General features: G+C 45.3%; 1 protein-coding gene across 1 annotated transcript in view; it reads right to left on the bottom strand.

Annotated features, from left to right (window-relative positions):
• Positions 1-14,694: 14,694 nt before the first annotated feature.
• Positions 14,695-17,610, bottom strand: part of Acss1 (acyl-CoA synthetase short chain family member 1) — a 47,153-nt gene continuing 44,237 nt past the window's right edge. Inside the window, exon 14 of the mRNA XM_041670667.1 lies at positions 14,695-16,375. Within this exon, the coding sequence (XP_041526601.1) occupies positions 16,196-16,375 (180 nt within the window). The 3' untranslated portion in view covers positions 14,695-16,195. The remainder of the gene's footprint in view (positions 16,376-17,610) is intronic.

Below are 17,610 nucleotides of genomic sequence, written 5' to 3'. Positions count from 1 at the left end.
TTTCCCATCTTCACCTTCCTAGTGCAGGAATTTGTGTCTGTTTCTTTTTTTGACTGGTTCAGGCTCACATTGCCCAGGGTGGCCTTGAACTCACAGAGATCCATCTGCCTCTGTCTCCAGAGTGCTAGGATTAGAGGTGTGTGCCACCACTGCCTGGGTTTTGTGGCTAATTCGTGTGGCTAGTTCTGCACTGTGACCTTCAGGCAAGCTTTATGTGTTCAAACACAAACAAAACATCACCACAGCCATTTTTATCTTCCAGAATTCACTTCAAGTATTGTTGCTGAAAATCTCTTCTTCAGTCCCCGGAGGATCTTCCTCTCTGGAGGCTCTTTGAACATTCCTGAACTGTCACCAGAAGCCTATTGCATCCTTGATGTGTATCTCTGCCCGGAGTGAAATAAGAGCACATGGACCAAAGCAGCCAGGACCATGCACTCTAGAAATAATAAAAGAGTTAAGCATAGTGAACTTGCTACATAACGGAATTCACCAGAGAGTCCGTGTGAGCCCTTCTGAAAAGGGTAGCTATGGAAGGCCGCTCATAAAATTTGGGGCTAAAGTTAGAGATGGTCTTGAAAGAGATTGGTTAGAATATATAAACCAGGAGGGCACCTGGAAGAACCAGCTGTCTGTACAAGCCTTCGTTTCAGTGGACATGGGCTTCATCTTAAGTCCCAGGATAGGAAGTGGTCTCAGCCAGTGTTTCCCAACCAAGGGCTATTTTGTCCCTTAGAGGACATTTGGCAAGGTCTAAAGATGTTTTTTAAAAAAAAAAAAAAATCATGTGTTTGCAAGCTCTTATTAGAGTTCTAGGTTGTAAGAGCCAGAAGCTCCTGTTTGTAAGAGCCTGTGGCCATATCTCTGAAACACAAAAGTCCCCAGAGCGTTACTGGGGGACACACTCCCGGGCTTATCTTGGAGCACACGAGCTGACTGAGCCAGGGTTAGAATAGGCTGAGCTTCACTCATTTGTGTTATGCAACACAGCCTAGGAGGTTTTCTGTTTGCCAGTCACGAGAAAGTCCGTTTTACTTGGGGCTTGTTTTCGTACTCTGTTGTCCCCTATCACCCCCCAGCCCTGCAGCCAATCAGCTTCACTGTCTCGCTTTGTAACAGTTATCTGCAGAAAGAGGAATGGAACCGCCATGCCTGCTTAGGTCAGCTCTCTCAACATTTTGGACTGGATAATCCTCTGCTTTAGAGGTGAAGTGGAGGTTTCCTACACAGCATAGGATGCTTAGCACCACCCATAGCCTTTCCCCTTTCGATGCCAGTAGCGCCCCACCTAGTTTTGTGCTAAGATTTATCCTGGGACTCCAATGTTGTCAACGTTTGGCCCTCGGCCTGGGTGATCCCGGGAGGTAATCACTGTACTGAGATTGGGAGGCCTTAGGGTCACTGGGCGCATGCCCATGATGAGACGTATGGGACCTTTCCCTCTTCTCTCTCACTTTCTCATGTCTCCACGCTGGAGTAGCAATTGCTCCACCACAAACCACAACCATAATGTACCACCACAGATCCAAAGCAATTGTGGCCAACTGCTGATCGGCTGGAATCTCCAAACTCTGAGCCAAAGTAAACCTTTTCTCTTGTCTCCGTGTATGTTATAGTGACAAGAGCTTACAAATATGTAATCATCTTTTTTGACGTTTTTAAATCTTGCCAAATGTAGCCCTTGGTTGAGAAACACCGGGTGAGAGCACTCTCCATCCTGGGACTTAAGATGCAGCTTGCTTCCCCGGAAACACTGGCCTACATAGCATTTATCACAACAAAAGGGGTCTATCCCAGCATGGAAGAAGAAGCCCATGGTATGGAAGCCGTCGCCCAGTGTGCTAAACTAGAAAAAAAAAAAAGCTAAAATAAACAAACCTGAATTTCAGTCCTAGGCTTTACCCTCTAATCCCTTGCTATTTCAATTCCTTATACAGATACTTCCCGAGCCTGCCCCGTCCCAAGTGCTGTTACAAAACAAAGGGTCTAAGATGAGCCAAAACTCATTGATGTGAACAGGGAGGAAAGATAGAAAGCATGATAACTATTGTAAAGGATTATAAATATTATAAAGGGCTGCCACCTTCAGGGAGAAGCCGTGCTGACAGACAGGAATAACCAGAGGTGCTTGTACACCAACTCCACATAAGTGAGATTCCAGTTGGTGAACTGGGAGGATAGAGAAGGGCAGGAGACAAAGTTGGAGGCTTTGTGGAGCCCTGGAATTAGTGACCAAGGGAATGATGACCAAGGGTAGGCTTCAGGATACTAACTGATCAAAGAAAAATGATCTGAAATGTACAAATGTTTATAAAGTGGAAAGAGAGGCCAGAGAGATGATTCAATGGTTAAGCACACTGGCTGCTCTTGCAGAGGACCCAGGTTCAGTTCCCAACAGCCTCATGGCAGCTCACAACTGTCTGTAACTCCAGTTCCAGAAGATCCAAAGCACTTTTCTAGTCTCTGTGAGCACTAGGCACACATATGCCTACATACATATATGAAGACAAAATATTCACATTAAATACATAAATAAAAGGGTTTTTTTTTTTTTTTGGCTTTTCAAGACAGGGTTTCCTGGCTATTCTGGAACTCACTTTGTAGGCCAGGCTGGCCTTGAACTCATAGAGATACATCTGTCTCTGCCTCCCAAGTGTTTGCATTAAGGCACGTGCCACCATAGTCCCTCTTAAATAAGTATTTTTTAAATAGAATAGCAGTGGCCTACTGAGAAAGAGCTTCCAGGAAAGTTGCCATGTCTTAATAGAAAGTTCTGGTTTTAATGCAGGAAGGGCAGAAGAGAGTATGAGGCTAAAGAACATAGAAGTTGTGCCCAGTTGACTGAAACAGACAGTCATACAAACCAGCTTAAGATGAAGTTAGGCTAGGCCTGATGATGCACTAATGTATTCCCAACTAGTCAGGAGGCTGAAGCAGGAGAGTCACTGAAGTCTTGAGTTTGAGTCCAGCTTGAGCAACACATTAAAGTCCATGTCAAACATAAATAGAAAAGGACAATTAGTAAAGTTTTATTAGCAGTACAAGGGGAGATGTTATAGAACCTGGGCATAAAAAGAATAGCCAGGTCTCTTGGAACTGGAAGGGGATATTAAGGGAAGAAGGATGAGGAAGAGGAGAGGGAAAGAGAAGGAGGAGGAGGAGGAGGAGGAGGAGAGAAGAAGAAGAAAAAGAAGAAGAAGAAGAAGAAGAAGGAGAAGAAAGACTACAAAGAGCCAAGTTCCTCCTAACAACTCAACCACCAAGCCCCAACAGGTCTGGCCTCTACATTTTCCCCATGCTTCCTACTTCCTTGGCAAAGCCTGCAGCTTGGCTCCTCTCCTTCTATTGTGAAGCAGTAAAATCTCAACTGCTGCCATTCTAGTTTGTGAAAGTAAGGTGGCCACAGGTATTCATCTTGCCTTAAAGTAAATACAGAGGTGTGGGAGTCCTTTTGAAAAGCAATGTTTTTACTTTGTTGATTTAAAAAAAAAAAGGCAAATGGGACCAATATACCATTGAGAACAGAAAGACCCATGGAATACCAACCCAGTGCCTGCATCACCAACTCTAAGTTCCTTGCCAACTGAGGAAAACAGTTCCTGATGTCTAAGCCAGGCAATAGAGAAATTCATGCTGCCCCTGAGAACACAGCATCCGATACACCAACACCCTTTATGTGGCTTCAAATCTAGCTTTCCATGGCTCTCCATTTCATGTCTCCCACAAGTTTCTACACGAGTCCATATTACTGGGCAGAACATCTTGTTTCGCAGCATCCACAGAATTCTGTGACCCAAGGAACATGCAGTGAAAAACCCATAGAGCAGACAAGATGCTGCCAGTGCAGGCAGGGCTAGGCTGGCAGGCCAAGTGATGAGTGATCCCCCAAGCAACAGGGAGGAGACAAGATGACAATGAAAATGGACTACCAGGGAAAACTGCTACAATTGTCCCATCTATTCTTTAAGTCCGTCCAGTCTCAGCAGCCAGATGCTTAGTTCATTCAGCAGGCGATGTCTCCCAGGGCAGCGGATATTTATGTTTGTTACCTTGTGGAGAAGTGAACTTTCCCAGCCCCGTTTTCTTAGCACTGACATTTTTCTGAATGGCACCACGTCCTCATTACTTGGGTTTAATTACACCAAGAAACCTTTTTGGTTCTGTGTTTTACGGTTTGTTTTCCACAGTGCTGGGAAAACAAGCTGTACCCCTGAGCTACATCCATGGGCCCTGGAAGCCATGTTCTGATTTGTTTTGGAACAGAATCTTTCTGTATAGCCTTGGCTATCCTGGAGCTCACTACGTAGACCACCCTGGGCTTGAACTCACAGAGATCCACCTGCCTCTGCCTCCTGAGTGCTGGGATTAAAAGTGTGTGCCACCACCATCCGTCTTAGAAACTTCTTACAAGCAAGTTACCACTTTTATTTCGATGTTTACTATCCTGCCTTTGATTCTTTCGTTGAACCAATTGATTGACGTCTGTAAGAGTTCAGTGTTTCTGTGATTCCCGGTGATAAAGAGATAGATGGTTTAGGTTAAGTAATGCCTATCTTTAGAAAAGGAAACAGTCCAAGGTGTGTTTGCTCATTCGCAAAACTGCCACAAATTTATAGGAGCAGAGGAAGAGAACCCAACATCACTCAACTGGTGACATTTTATCAAGAAATTCCACCCAGCAGTAGAAGTTGGTGATGCCTGTTCTCAGCAGGGTTCCAGACTCCTCCGCTCCTCACTGGCTCATAGATCTGTAATCTAGGCGGACAGCTAACACCTGGCTCTCTAGCCTTTCCTGCTTATGGGCTTATTGAAGGAGGATTCCTGGCTTGTCACCTCCTTGTCCAGCGTTGACACCTATGGCCAAAGTTCCAGAGTCACAACTCGGTGCTTTCGCTAGCAACTATATGGCAGAGAAAGAGTATGCCAGTGTGACAAACCCAATCACAGACTCGGAGATCTGATCTGCGCCTGGCCAGTGTAAAGGGTGACAGCATGCCTCCAGCAGACTCACTGGGGAGCAAACCTGGGGTTCCCTGAATCTCCCCACATTCTTAGTAAAGGGAGAAGGGGAAGCCCAACACCTATCAATGTGGTGGTCCTTGTCCCTACCCTAGAGAGAGAAACTGAGGCTTCTTCCTTGTTTCCTCCCCCTCTTTGCCCTCCAGAGAACAAGGCAGGTGAAGACAATAGGTTCCCCTTTTGAGCTGATGAAGCAGACAAGAAGGTTTTGGTGTTAAGCAGCTAGCTACCGGGCTTTGGTCCAATCCTTATGTCCTTCACATGCCCGCCCTGTTCTCTCGTACAGTCATTCCCCTTGTATTGTCATATGATCCCAGTTCTCCGTACTAGGGTCATTATCTTAAAATAGAAGCAAACGGACTTCTTGTTGAGCTTGATAGGTGGTCATCAAAAGCTGGTTCCCAGCTGTGTGGTTCACTGAGGAGTTGTTAAAAACACAAACTTAGAGACCCCAGCCTTGTGAGATTCGGTCTCAGTGACTACGATAAACCAAGGAACTGTGTTCTCTTAGACAGACAGGGGCCTCATATGATCCCTAAAGATATCTACAAGCTCCAAAGACATCTGTACTTCAGGACCAACTAAAGGACTTTGGCCTTGGCAAGCCCATGGACCCTAAATGCCTATAACTCCAAGAGCAGTAATCACTGAATAGCTGAGTTAGAGCTAGTTTGGGAAGGAAATGGAACTAACTGTCATCAGTGTCTTAGTGACTTAAAGCAGAAGTCCCCATCCAAAGGTTCAGAGGACGAAATGGAGAGAAAAGTCATGGGCTAGAGACTGATCCTCTTACATATTCTCACCTCCTGTACAGCTGATGGCTGGTTTACAATGAGCCTAACTTTGGGGAGGTTGAGGCTGGATAAGCCCTGCAAATTTGAGGCCAGTCTCAGCTACGTTAGTAAATTTCAGGCCTGCCTGAGCTACAGCATAAAACCTCAAAAGAAATCAAAAGTCCAGGTTACGTAACCCCTTCTCCTTAGATGACAGAGAACAGATAATCCAGAGTCATGTGATGGACAAAATATTTTAATCATTCACTTAAAGATGCCAGAAAAGCTGTAGGGTGGCCTTGATCAGAGTAGGACCTGGGACAGGCCTGTTGTTTGGAGCCACCTTTGCCCTGAGGGTCCAACAGCTAGTTCTGAGAGAGTTGGTTTGAGATATAGTTGATAAGATCAGGAGTCTAGCAAAATGGAGCCTTGGCTAGGTTTTCCCTCCCTATCGACAAGCCCTCCCCTACTCAGTCCTCTCCTATTCCGCTTCTGCTGTGTGTCATGCTTGTGCCTGGAATTGTATTCTTTTGTTTTCTTTTTTTTTTTTTAGGGGGGAGGGGTGTGGTTGAGACAGGGTTTCTCTGTAGCTTTGGAGTTTGCCAAGCCTGTCCAGAAACTAGCTCTTATAGACCAGGCATGCCTTCAACTCATAGATCCACCTGCCTCTGCCTCCTGAGTGCTGGAATTAAAGGTGTGAGCCACCACCGCCTGGCCTGGAACGATATTCTTAAATTGCTTACCTACATTCAAGCCTTTATCGCAGCATCTGTTTTCAGGGCAGAAAGAGATAGAGAAAATAGAATGTGATACTTTCCAACTACTGGAAATCAGGGGTCCTAAAAACAGCAGGAGAGAATAACAATAACAGTATTCAAAGAAGTGACGTTTAAGGCATTTCCAAAACTGACATACATAGATATCAAGCGAGAGGTCCAAGAAGCCCAAAGCCTAAGCAGGATAAATAAAAATGAATCAAACGAGCTGTAGAGATGGGTCGGTGGTTAAGAGCATTGTTCTTTCAGAGACCCTGGCTTTAAGTCCCAGCACTCAGGAGGCAGAGGTAGAAGAATCTCTGTGAACTCAAGCCTAGCCTGGGCTATATTATATAGTGAGCTCAAGGGCTACATAGGGAGACCCTGTCTCAAACAAATAAACTAACAAATAAATAAATAAAAGGACAAAGAGGAACACCTCTTAAAAAGAAATAGTGTTTTTTATCAAGATTTTAATAATGGTTTAAAATAGCACATAATATACAATAAACTATATATATATACATAAATAATAAAAGGAAACAGACAAATCCACATTCACGGTGAGAGGTTTTGATTGTGTTTCATTCAGAAACTGCAAATGAAAAAACCACAGGCAATATGATTGGCAAAACTCACCTAGTAGATGTGTACAGAATATTTTCCCCAGTGGTTACAGAATATACTACTTCCTTTTCATCTCAGCTATGACTGTTATTTAAAATATTGTCAGTAGAGATTGCATATGGTAATGTGATATGGGAGAGAAAGAAAAAGAATTTAGAAAAAATTTACTTTTCTTCATACCTATTTTTGTCTCTATCATACCTTCATTGCATATATATGTCTGTATATGTCTATACAATTAACGTTTAAGTTTTCCACAATGAACAATGAATTTTCCTGTGTTAATCTTTGAAGTTTCCAGGAAGAACATGGAGCCCCACAACAACTCCACCTGGTTGATAAGATGTCATGGTTCTGATAGCACTACTATAAGACCTGTTTTGAGTACCAGCTGCTTAAGATGGTTCCAACTTGATTAGCTGAAACGGTGCACTTTTTTACAACGTTCTGGTCAGAACTCTAAATAGGAACCTCAGAAAAGCCCTACTGAATACTCAGAGACTATTTGCAATTATACAAGACAGTAATCTTGAAACTTAACCATCATTTTACTTTCACCGGATCCCACAGAAAGAACATCGCCCCCTTGACACCTGGAAGTAATTCTAGAAGACGACGTCCCCTCTCCCAACAAAGTTTGTACTCAGGGTTAGGGACATCATTTAGGGGTTGATTATAATTGTTATAGGATTGGAAGTTGAAGAAAAATTAGGTAAGCTCAGGGATCTCTTTTTTAAAAAAGGGAAATTGGATGGGATAATAGATTAGTGTGAGCTCACACACACTAATAATAGTGAGTAATAGAGTGAATACTTTTGAGCTATTATTTATAGGCAATTTACATTGGTATAGATTCTTGTATATTGATACAAACTTAAGTTATATTGAATATATTCCTATTTTTGTCTACAATATTTGTATACTTAGGCAAAGTTATTTTGTCATATTGTATGCATGCATACCTTTGCTTAAGACATTTTGTATATTCATACAATTTTAAGATATATTTATCATATTGCAATATACATTTCTACATCTGATCAAGATACTTATACACTGTTTACATTTTGAGGTCATTGTCCTCATTTGTTGCACAGTTGCTTAAAGACTGTTTAAGATTCTAAAATGAAGTCTGAATCTTTAAGTTATATAGGTATTAAGAATTATAGGTCAATAGTCATACCTATAGTAAGACTAATCAGGTTCTTTAGATACATAGAGATTGTATTCTGCATAGATAGGTAATCTTCAGCCACTTAAAAGAGCTGTAGTATATGGCATTTAAATAGCTTAGTGTTCTGTTGATGTGATACACAATTGCTCCTGGCAGCACAGCTATTCCCCAGAGAATGTTGAGCACTGAAGACACTCCACTTGGAGCTTGTTTTCTTCTTAACAAACCTGGCCTTTGGGCAAGGAACTGCCCATGCATCGACCACTGACAAAATGCATTGATATCCGGACAGGACAAGAAAAAAAGACTGTCAAATCTTGCCAAGACAGGGTAAGACAGTTTTGAAAACTTTTCTGCCTCTGAAAATGATCTGTCAGTTAATCTAGGCCTTCCTTAGCCAAAGTTGGTTGTTTTAACGTTGCAAATGAGACTTTGGGTGATTGCCCAGGTAGCCAGTTGTCTCTGTCATTTGTTGCACATTTTGGAAGTTGCTTGATTGTACTTCCTGCTTACTCAAGTAATATTATTTCCCTTGTTGGGTCTTCGATGGACTTGAAGACTAGATAGTTGTAGTAACTTTCCTCTCATGACTTTGCCAAGTTATTTATTATACAAGACTTAAACTCGTTAGGACAGGATAACTATTGAAACATTTATCACATGTTTCTTGCTTGATATTGTTTATGCTGGTTGTAATTCTAATGTTTATGCCTGATATTTGTTCTTTTTGTATATAATTTTGTATTATTAGGCTTAGAACTCTCTTATCTAAACAAAAGGGGGAGGTGCTGTAGGAATTCCTACAGCCAACAGCCTTTAAGTTACCACCTACTTGGTATACTATATATGCCGATGTAATGCACACATCCGATCTCTCTTCTGGTGGCATGATTCGGTTCCTGTTCCCCATTTGTGCAGAGGACTATAATCTGTGAGTACACACCTAGATAAATAACCCTCTATTATACTCAGTTCTGAGCTAGTGTGGGATTTCTTTTAAACGTCCATCTTCAGTAATGTGTACCTGTAATCTCCAAAATAGTAGCGCATGCTTGTAATCCCAATACTTGGGAGATGGAAGTACAAGGATCAGAAGTTCGAGGTCTTTCTACACAGTATACACAGTATAAACAGTAAAATCAAGCCCAGTCTCGGCTATATCAGACCCTGTGAAGCACACACACACACATAACGCACACATGTGCACACATGCACGTGTATATACATACACACATGCACACACATATTCACACGCATACAGACACAAACACACACATAAATGCATGCACACACACAAAGAAAGGGAGGGAAGTAAGAGATGGTTGTCGGCTGACACATAAAGGAAGCCCCTACCAGCTTCAGAGGACTGAAACCCTGACACTGTATTGTCAGGACAACATGTAAATGAGCTAAACCACTGTGACAAAGGCTGGAAAATAGTCAGAGCTAGTTACACGCGTCCGAGGCAGAGGTGAGAGGGTCACGGGTTCCAGGAAAACTTATGCTGCATATCAAGATCTTGTCTCAAACAACAACAGAGCCCTGAAAAATGTACACACTTAGAAATTTAGATGCTCTCCACCTGGTGATCACACCTATCTTAGCACTTGGGAGGCTGAGGCAGGCTGAACAGGAATTCAAGACCAACCTGGGCTACCCAGCAATTCCACACCAATCTAGGTTAAAAAGCTTAAAAAGTCAAAAAAAAAAAAAAGAGAGAGAGAAAATGTTGTTTGGGTTTTTCCCCTTAGAATAGTCACCATATTAGTTACGTTTGTGTTGCTGTGAGAAAATGCCCCCCACAAAAAAAAAATGGGAGAAAAGAATTTATTATGGACTTAAGGTTCCAGAAGGATAAGAACCCATCACAGCAGGAAGGCACAGCAAAAAGCAGGTGTGGCAACAGGAGTGGGGAACTGAGAGCCACAGACTCAACCTCAGACACACAGGAACTGGGAAAGGGTGAGGGAGACTATGGAATCTCAATGATGGCCTTAAAGGATGACCTTCCTCCATCAAGGTTACAACCTCCTAAGCCTCCCTGAACAGCGCCGCCAACTGGGGCCAAGTGTTCAAGTACATGAGCTTCCAGGGGATATTTTCATTTTGACCCCCATAATCGCCTTCTAAACAGCCGGTGGGGCCAAGAAATCGCAATGCCAGTAGAAATTTCAGAAAGGCCAGGTGCCTCTGCTGGCTGGGGAGGCTGGAGACCAAGCAGCTCCTCTGTAGAAGGGCAGAAGAAGGGCATCAATACCAAATAAACACAGACAAGGAATCCTGGGCACTAGAAGGTGGAACCATGCCCAGAAGCCCAGAGCCTCTGTTGATTAACTCCATGGTAACCAAAGGAGCCCTGTTGCAGACCCCCGGAATGTAAACAGTCATCCAAGTGTACATGCAGTTTGCCCGATAACTTCCACAACGTCTTTGTATTGAAGTCCTTATCTATTTAGAGGGAGGCAGCTAGCTTATCCTCAGAATTTGAACAGTCTGGAAGCCATCTCTCTTTCCAGCAGCCCCCCTTTATTCCCAGTACGGTATGAAGTAAAAACATTGGGTTGCTATAACAGAATGCTGTACACTGGGTGGCTCAAATGGTGGTCATCTCAAACAGTTCTAGAGACACTGGCAGACTGCATGTTTGGTAAGGAACTACTCCCTGGCTGGCCTGTATCAGTGTCTCTGCTGTGTCCTGCGCAGGGAGGAAGTAGGTGCTTTTTATAATGGCACCGCTCATGAAGGTGTCACCCTCCTGACCCCATCAACTTCCTCCTAAGACCACCCCTTTAGGTGTAGGGCTTCAGCGTGAGCATGGAGTGGTGTCACAGACACTTGGTTCTTAGTCAAAGTTGTTTATACCTATGTTTGATACCAGAATTAAAACTGAATTGGCAGGGGACCAGGGCTGTTATTCACTAACGGAGGCTTAGTGAACCAGGGACCCTGGGTTCCATTCCCAGCACCAAAAAAGGAAAGGAAGATAGGAAGAAAAAAGAAAGTATCAACAGACTCAAAAATATCATTTAATCGGTTTAATCCTGTTACCCAACAAAATATTTGAACAAGATGACAGTGGGGATTCTATACATCAGATTAGAGGTAGCTGATGCTCACTGGCACATTTTCTCAAAAAATAATTAATTAATTAAGAGAAAAATCACCACGTGTGGGAGGCATCCTCTTGGCCTACATCTCTAATGTGGCCTTTTGTTCTAGAGCTAGACTGCATTCCTTTGGTCCAGAGATAAAGGACAGCCCCTCAGTCTAGACCTAGAAAATACTCCCTCCAGTCTAGACCTAGAAAATACTCCCTCGGTCTGGACCTAAAAACTGTTCCCTTTCGTCTAGATCTAGGCTACTTTCCTATCCAAATTAACCCATTCAGAAAGAACCTCAAAGTTCATAACAAGATACCTTTAAAAATCAAGCTATTACTAGGGAGAACTGGCCCTGCCCCCCACCAACTGCGCCACTCTGGAGAGTGGGCCCTGCACCTCCCCCAGGGCAGCCCAGTGGAACTGTCCCTGCTGGTAGGGGTGTGAGTGAGCCAGCCCGGAATACACAAGAGTGGGAGAGCTAAGCCCACAGACTGTCACAGGGTGGTATGGGAGAGGGAGAGCGATACCACCCTTCTCCTCCTGGCTCACCCCTTGCCACCTACCACAGGCGGGAAAAGCTGGTCGCCGGAGTCACGAGAGTGGGAGAGCTGATCCTGTCCCTCACCAGCTGTGGGAGAGTGGGCGCTGCACCTAGCGCAGGCAGCATCAAAGAGCTGACCCTGCTGGCACAGGTGAGCGCGAGTGGGCAATCCGGCCCCACCCTTCATCTACCATAAGGGGGGAGTAGAAGAGGGAGAGGTGGCCTCCCCCGCCCCGCCCCTCGCTGCCTGCAGTGGGTGGGAGAGCTGGCCCTGAGGTTATGAGAGTGGAAGAATTGGCACTGCCCGCTCCTGGCATCAGCACTAAGGAGAGCAGGCCCTGCCCCTCGCCTGGGCAGCAAAATAGAGCTGAATCTGTTGTCGAGGGGGAGACAGGTGCGGGGGTGGCCATGAGAGCAGGAGGACTGACCCTGCCTACCCCTCATCTGCCACGTGGTGCCATGGGTAAGGAAACAATGACCCCTCCCCTGGGCCCTCATCACCTGTGGCAAGGTGAGAGAGCTGGCCACCAGGGTGGGAGAACTGGCTCTGCTCCCTCACCTCCCCCCAGTTTCAGCACATGGGGGAGAAGGCATGGCACCTCGCTTGGGTAGCACATTAAAAATGACCCTGTTGGCAGGGGTGCAGGTGAGCCAGGCCTGTGGGTGTGAGAGCAGGAGAGCTCCCCTGCCCCCTCCCTGGTATGCCATGAGATGACAAGGGTCAGGGACCCTGCCTGGGCAAAACAGTAGAGCTGGCCCTGGTGGTGAGTGCTGTGAGCTGGCCCTGAAGGCAAGAGAGCAGGAGCACTGGCCCTGCTCCTTGCTGTCTGCTACACTGGGTGCTGGAGAGCTCGCCTGGGTGCTGAGGACGAGGGAAAGCTGGCAGGCTGACCACCTCGGCTGCCATGCAGGCCCAGAACCAGGACTACAAGGTAGCCCACTCTCTATGTTTTATGGCCAATAGAATCTTCAAGGGAGTAACTGCAGGAACCACAAACCTCTTTTTCACCATGACTTCAGCTGCTGTGAATATGCCAGGGATGGAGGCGCCCCGGCATTTCCTGTAATTTCCTTTCGTGTACCTCTGGCAGTCAAGGCATAAGTGATAGCCATTTTATCGCCATATACTTTTGACTTTTCTGTCCATTTGCATATGTGTGTCTCTGTGTGTGCACCACAGTGCGCATGTGGAGGTCAGAGGACAACCCGCAGAGGTCTGTTTTCTTCTTCCACCATATGGGCCCTGGGACTTGAGCTCAGGTCATCAGGGTTGATAGCAAGCACCTTGCCTACTAAGCCATCTCTTCAGCCTCCTTTATTAAATAAAGCCATACATTATTAAAGATTAACTAGAATTGTTAGTCATGTTTAAAAAGCTGTATTTCCTGAGTGTAGTAGCTTTCGTTTTAGTGACTTTAAATGAAACATCTCAGAAGGCACAGCTGCTTCCTGGGTCTGACTTTTTTTTTTTTTTTTTTTTTTTTTGAGACAGGGTTTTCATGTGTAGCTTTGGAGCCTGTCCTGGAACTTGCTCTGTAGACCAGGATGGCCTCGAACTCACAGAGATCCACCTACCTCCAGAATGTTGGGATTAAAGGCATGCACCACCACTACCCAACCCGAGTCTGACTTTAATTTGCCTTTATCGGTATGAACATCAAACACATGCTCTTTTACACTTCTGAGAGAACCTGTTGAGACTGACCAATATCAGTGTACCCACCTCTACCAGCTGCCTGCTCGTCTCTCTGCACCGCAGTACCAGGAACTTGGATCTTTGTTGGGAATTTCAAGGAGACAAAAACCCAAGAGAGGGAGTTCTCAGAGAAATAGGCAGGTAGCTTTCTAAGGTCTTCGCTAATCCCTGGGTCTTTATTCTCCTTCACACAGGCCACATCCTTTCTTGTCAAGCAAGTGGTAGATAACAGGCAGCTTCCATGCTGTCTTTATGCGTTTCTTGGTGGCCCTGACAGTGTCACACGGCCATACTTGAGCTTGTCCCTAAGGCTGGGTCCCGTGATACTCGGGAATGAGCATTATAACCTCACTCCTACAGACAGATTTGGCCACTTAACAAAGTCAGAGGGTGGTTTCCCCGCAGAAATGGTGGCTTTTCCAGAAGCAGCGTGATGATAGCTTGACTTCCTAAATTGTTTGCCTTGCAAGCATGGGGACATGAGTTCAAGCCCCAGAACCCATAGTAAATAGGCAGGCATGAATAGAATAGATAGTTTTCACTTGTAACACCAGCAGTGAGGGAGTGGAAACAGATTCTCTAGGGTTCACTGCCCAGCCAGACTAGTCACTTGGTGAGTCCTGGCCCCAATGAAAGACGCTGTCTTAAAAACAAAAGGTAGATGGTATTACAAGGTTGTTTTCCGGCCTCCAGGTGCATCCACACGTGCACGTTTGCACATCCACACACACAAGTGCACCTGCACACACGTAAACAAACACACACCCACATGAACACACTTAACCAACCCACACTTTTTTGTGTGCTATCTTTTGAGTGAATAGACCCCTTATAGTTTTTCCCTTAGGATTGTATTCAGGGAGGAAAAGAGACATGGAAGTCTGAGGTGAGTGCTGGCCTAACAGTCACTAATGTCCATCTCCAACATCAGGAAGAAACAAAATAGAACAGCGTCAGCTAAAAAAAACAAAACAAAAACAGCAACAACAAAAGAAGTCCCTATAAAAAGAGAGTGAACAAAATAAAGCTTTATTTGAGTGTTTCTGTAGATCATTCTGACAGCTTGTATCAGTCACCTGGAAACCTAGGCCATTTCCCAAAGGGTATAGTAACTACAGCCAACCAAGTCCATCACAAGACATTTTTTATTGCTGATTGTAACAGAGGTCTATTTATTTGATATTTATACATACTACAATCTCTCCACCTCCCGGAAGTGTCAGCGTATTTACCCCGTTACCCAAGTCAACACAGGTTAAACTCACAGTAGGTGTGCAGTAACTAAAATACCCCTGAAATACCCACAGAGCTAAGTGCTATGGACCAGATAGAATAGTCTTCCTCCACCCCCAGGGGCCCTGCTCACAGAGCTGTCACACACTCAGGCCTCCCACGCTTAGCCACACCTAGCTACAGAATAAGCTTTCCATGACTTCACAATCTGGATCACCCACCAACGTCCAGGGGACGTAAGGCACATTGGGAGAGGACTTGCTAGGGAGCATCAAGTGTCGTCATTGGACCACAGTGGTTCTTGCTGCCCCAACCATAAAAGATAGTGGACAGGCAGAGTCTTCAGGAGCCCAGAACCTTAGTAAGACACCTGAGTTTTAGCTGACTCCCACGAACAACCTCACCTAGTTGAAGCAAAGGCAATCTCCTACTAAGAGGCACCTTGGGGAAAGAAGCTCCTTCCAGATCACAGCTTAGAGAAACAAACCCAAATGATTTCACAAGTGAAAGGGAGGACATTCGCCCTGTCGCTTGGGAGTGAGAGGAGCTGGTGTGTGGCTCAGAGGTAGAGTGCTTGCCTAGTGTGCAGAAGGCCCTGAGTGCAAACCCTAACATGCGAAACAGAAGAACTGTCGAGTTTGTTCTATGGCATAAACCAAACGAACCGAATATGAAACAGACACCGGAAGCGAACGTGGCAACTAGGACTAGCAATTGTGTGTAAGACAGAGGCACAAACATCTCCGATTTGGACTTCAAGCACACCAAATTCTAATAAAAAGTACACTCTGTTATCTTCATGTTTCCCTGGGGAGACAAGAAGGGAGAATTTTCCTAATTCCTCTGTGTGTGTATGAGATAGAGAAAGAGAGAAAGACTAAATGTTAATGTTCACATTACACTCGAGTGTTCTGCTATTCTCCCCAAATAGAAAAGTACAAAAAAATAAAACATCTGCATTTTATATCTCAACACATCTGGAGAAGGCATAAGAGCTTTGGAGCTAAGCGGTGAATAGTCCTCTGGCGGCCCTGTGCTGGCTCACTGCCCGTTGTGACTTCACTCTGGAAACCAGATGTAGAACAAAGGCCTCCCCTACAGAAGTGGCCCTCTGGGCTGCAAAAGGAAAACAGGGGCTTTGGCCCCACATAGGGACAGCAGAGGGATCATAGAGAGGTCATGTGCTCAGATGGAACAAGACACCTTCACAGGTCCTTTCCCTGAGGACTGCCAGGGATCTGGCGCAGCCTTGTCTGAGCAGAGACACAGGCACACCTCACTTGGTGGCAGCCCGCTTGTCTTCATACTTCTGGAAGGCGCTCAGGATTTCTGAGATAACACTGGGGTCCTCCAGGGTGGTGGTGTCACCTAGATCCTGCCCCTTGCTGGTGATGATCTTCCTTAGCAGCCTCCTCATCACCTTCCCAGATCTGGTTTTGGGGAGACGCTTCACCACCTGGCAAAGATAGGTGGTGTTATTAGGATTTGGACAGCGTCCCCTGTGCCGGTGTCTCCCTGTACAGAGATAAGAGTTCTCCCGCGGAGGCTGACACTTCTCAATGAGAACTCCGCAGCAGCTGCCTGATATATGAGCCAAACAAGGTCTTAATCCCCCTGCAACCTGATGCTGAAGCGGAAATAAACCCAAAGGACATGATCTAACCTGTGACAAAGCTTTGCTGACCCGCCCCCCACTCCAGGTCTGACTGCTGGACCTCCTTTGCCTACCACTATACTTGAGTGGGTTCCTCCTCATCCCGAGCCTGGGACTTAGTTTGGGTAAAAGCCACTAAGTAGTAAATTTTGTCTTACAGTTTGATGCAAATGGTAATACTTCAAGAGCTGTGTTTGGGAGGGGGTGTGTGTGGTGATGGCAGTACTAGAGGAGACTAAATCCAGGGCTTCGAGTATGTAAGATTTTTAATAATGACTGTCTTTGAAGATAGTCCATGTCACAAGTCCAGCTGGTAGGCCAGCAGTGTGGGCAATATGAAGGGGAGCCTCACTCTTCCTGCCTCGGAGGATCCCAAACCCAGAAATCACTATGGAGAGGTGTCAGGGAAGGAAGGAAAAACCTGAAGAGACTAAGGGGTGGCCTGGGCCTTCCTGCAGGAACTGACCTCTTGCTGGGAAAAGGAAACCACATGGGGTTGGGGGACTCTGGTGCTTCCCATGTCTCTGGAATCTTTCGAATCTGGAAATCGGGTGAGCATAGCTCAGCAGTGGAGCACATGCTCAGCATTCGTAAGTTTCTGGGCTCAATACTCTCAGGATTTGAATCTCAAGTGCCCTCCAAAGAATATGTTAAAGGTATGATTGCCAGTTCATGCTGTTATTGGGAGACAGTGGAACTTTTAGCAGGTGGGGCCTAATGAAAGAAAGTTAGCTCATTCAGGAGAGAGCCTTTGAAGGACACGTTAGTACCACAGCTCCTCCCTCCCTCTCAGCTGCCCTGATTTAAGCAGCTTCGTTTTGCCCCATGTTTCACACCAAAACAAGCAATGTGGGCACAGGCCAAAACACAGCCCAACCAACCAACCACAAGCTGTCACTGTGAACCAAAATAAAACCTTCTACCATTTAAGTAAATTATCCCAGGCATTCTGTCATAGAGATAGAAAGGAAATACACACCTAGCCCCACGAAAAGAAAAAAGGAATAAAATTCAATTCTCCTTACCTTTAAGCCCTG

The sequence above is a fragment of the Microtus oregoni genome, unplaced genomic scaffold (assembly GCF_018167655.1).
Source record: "Microtus oregoni isolate MIOR12 unplaced genomic scaffold, Mior012 000020F_ref0000438, whole genome shotgun sequence".
Classification (NCBI taxonomy): Eukaryota; Metazoa; Chordata; class Mammalia; order Rodentia; family Cricetidae; genus Microtus; species Microtus oregoni.
The sequence above is the reverse complement of the archived record's forward strand: the minus strand, read 5'-3'. Positions and strand labels throughout refer to the sequence as shown.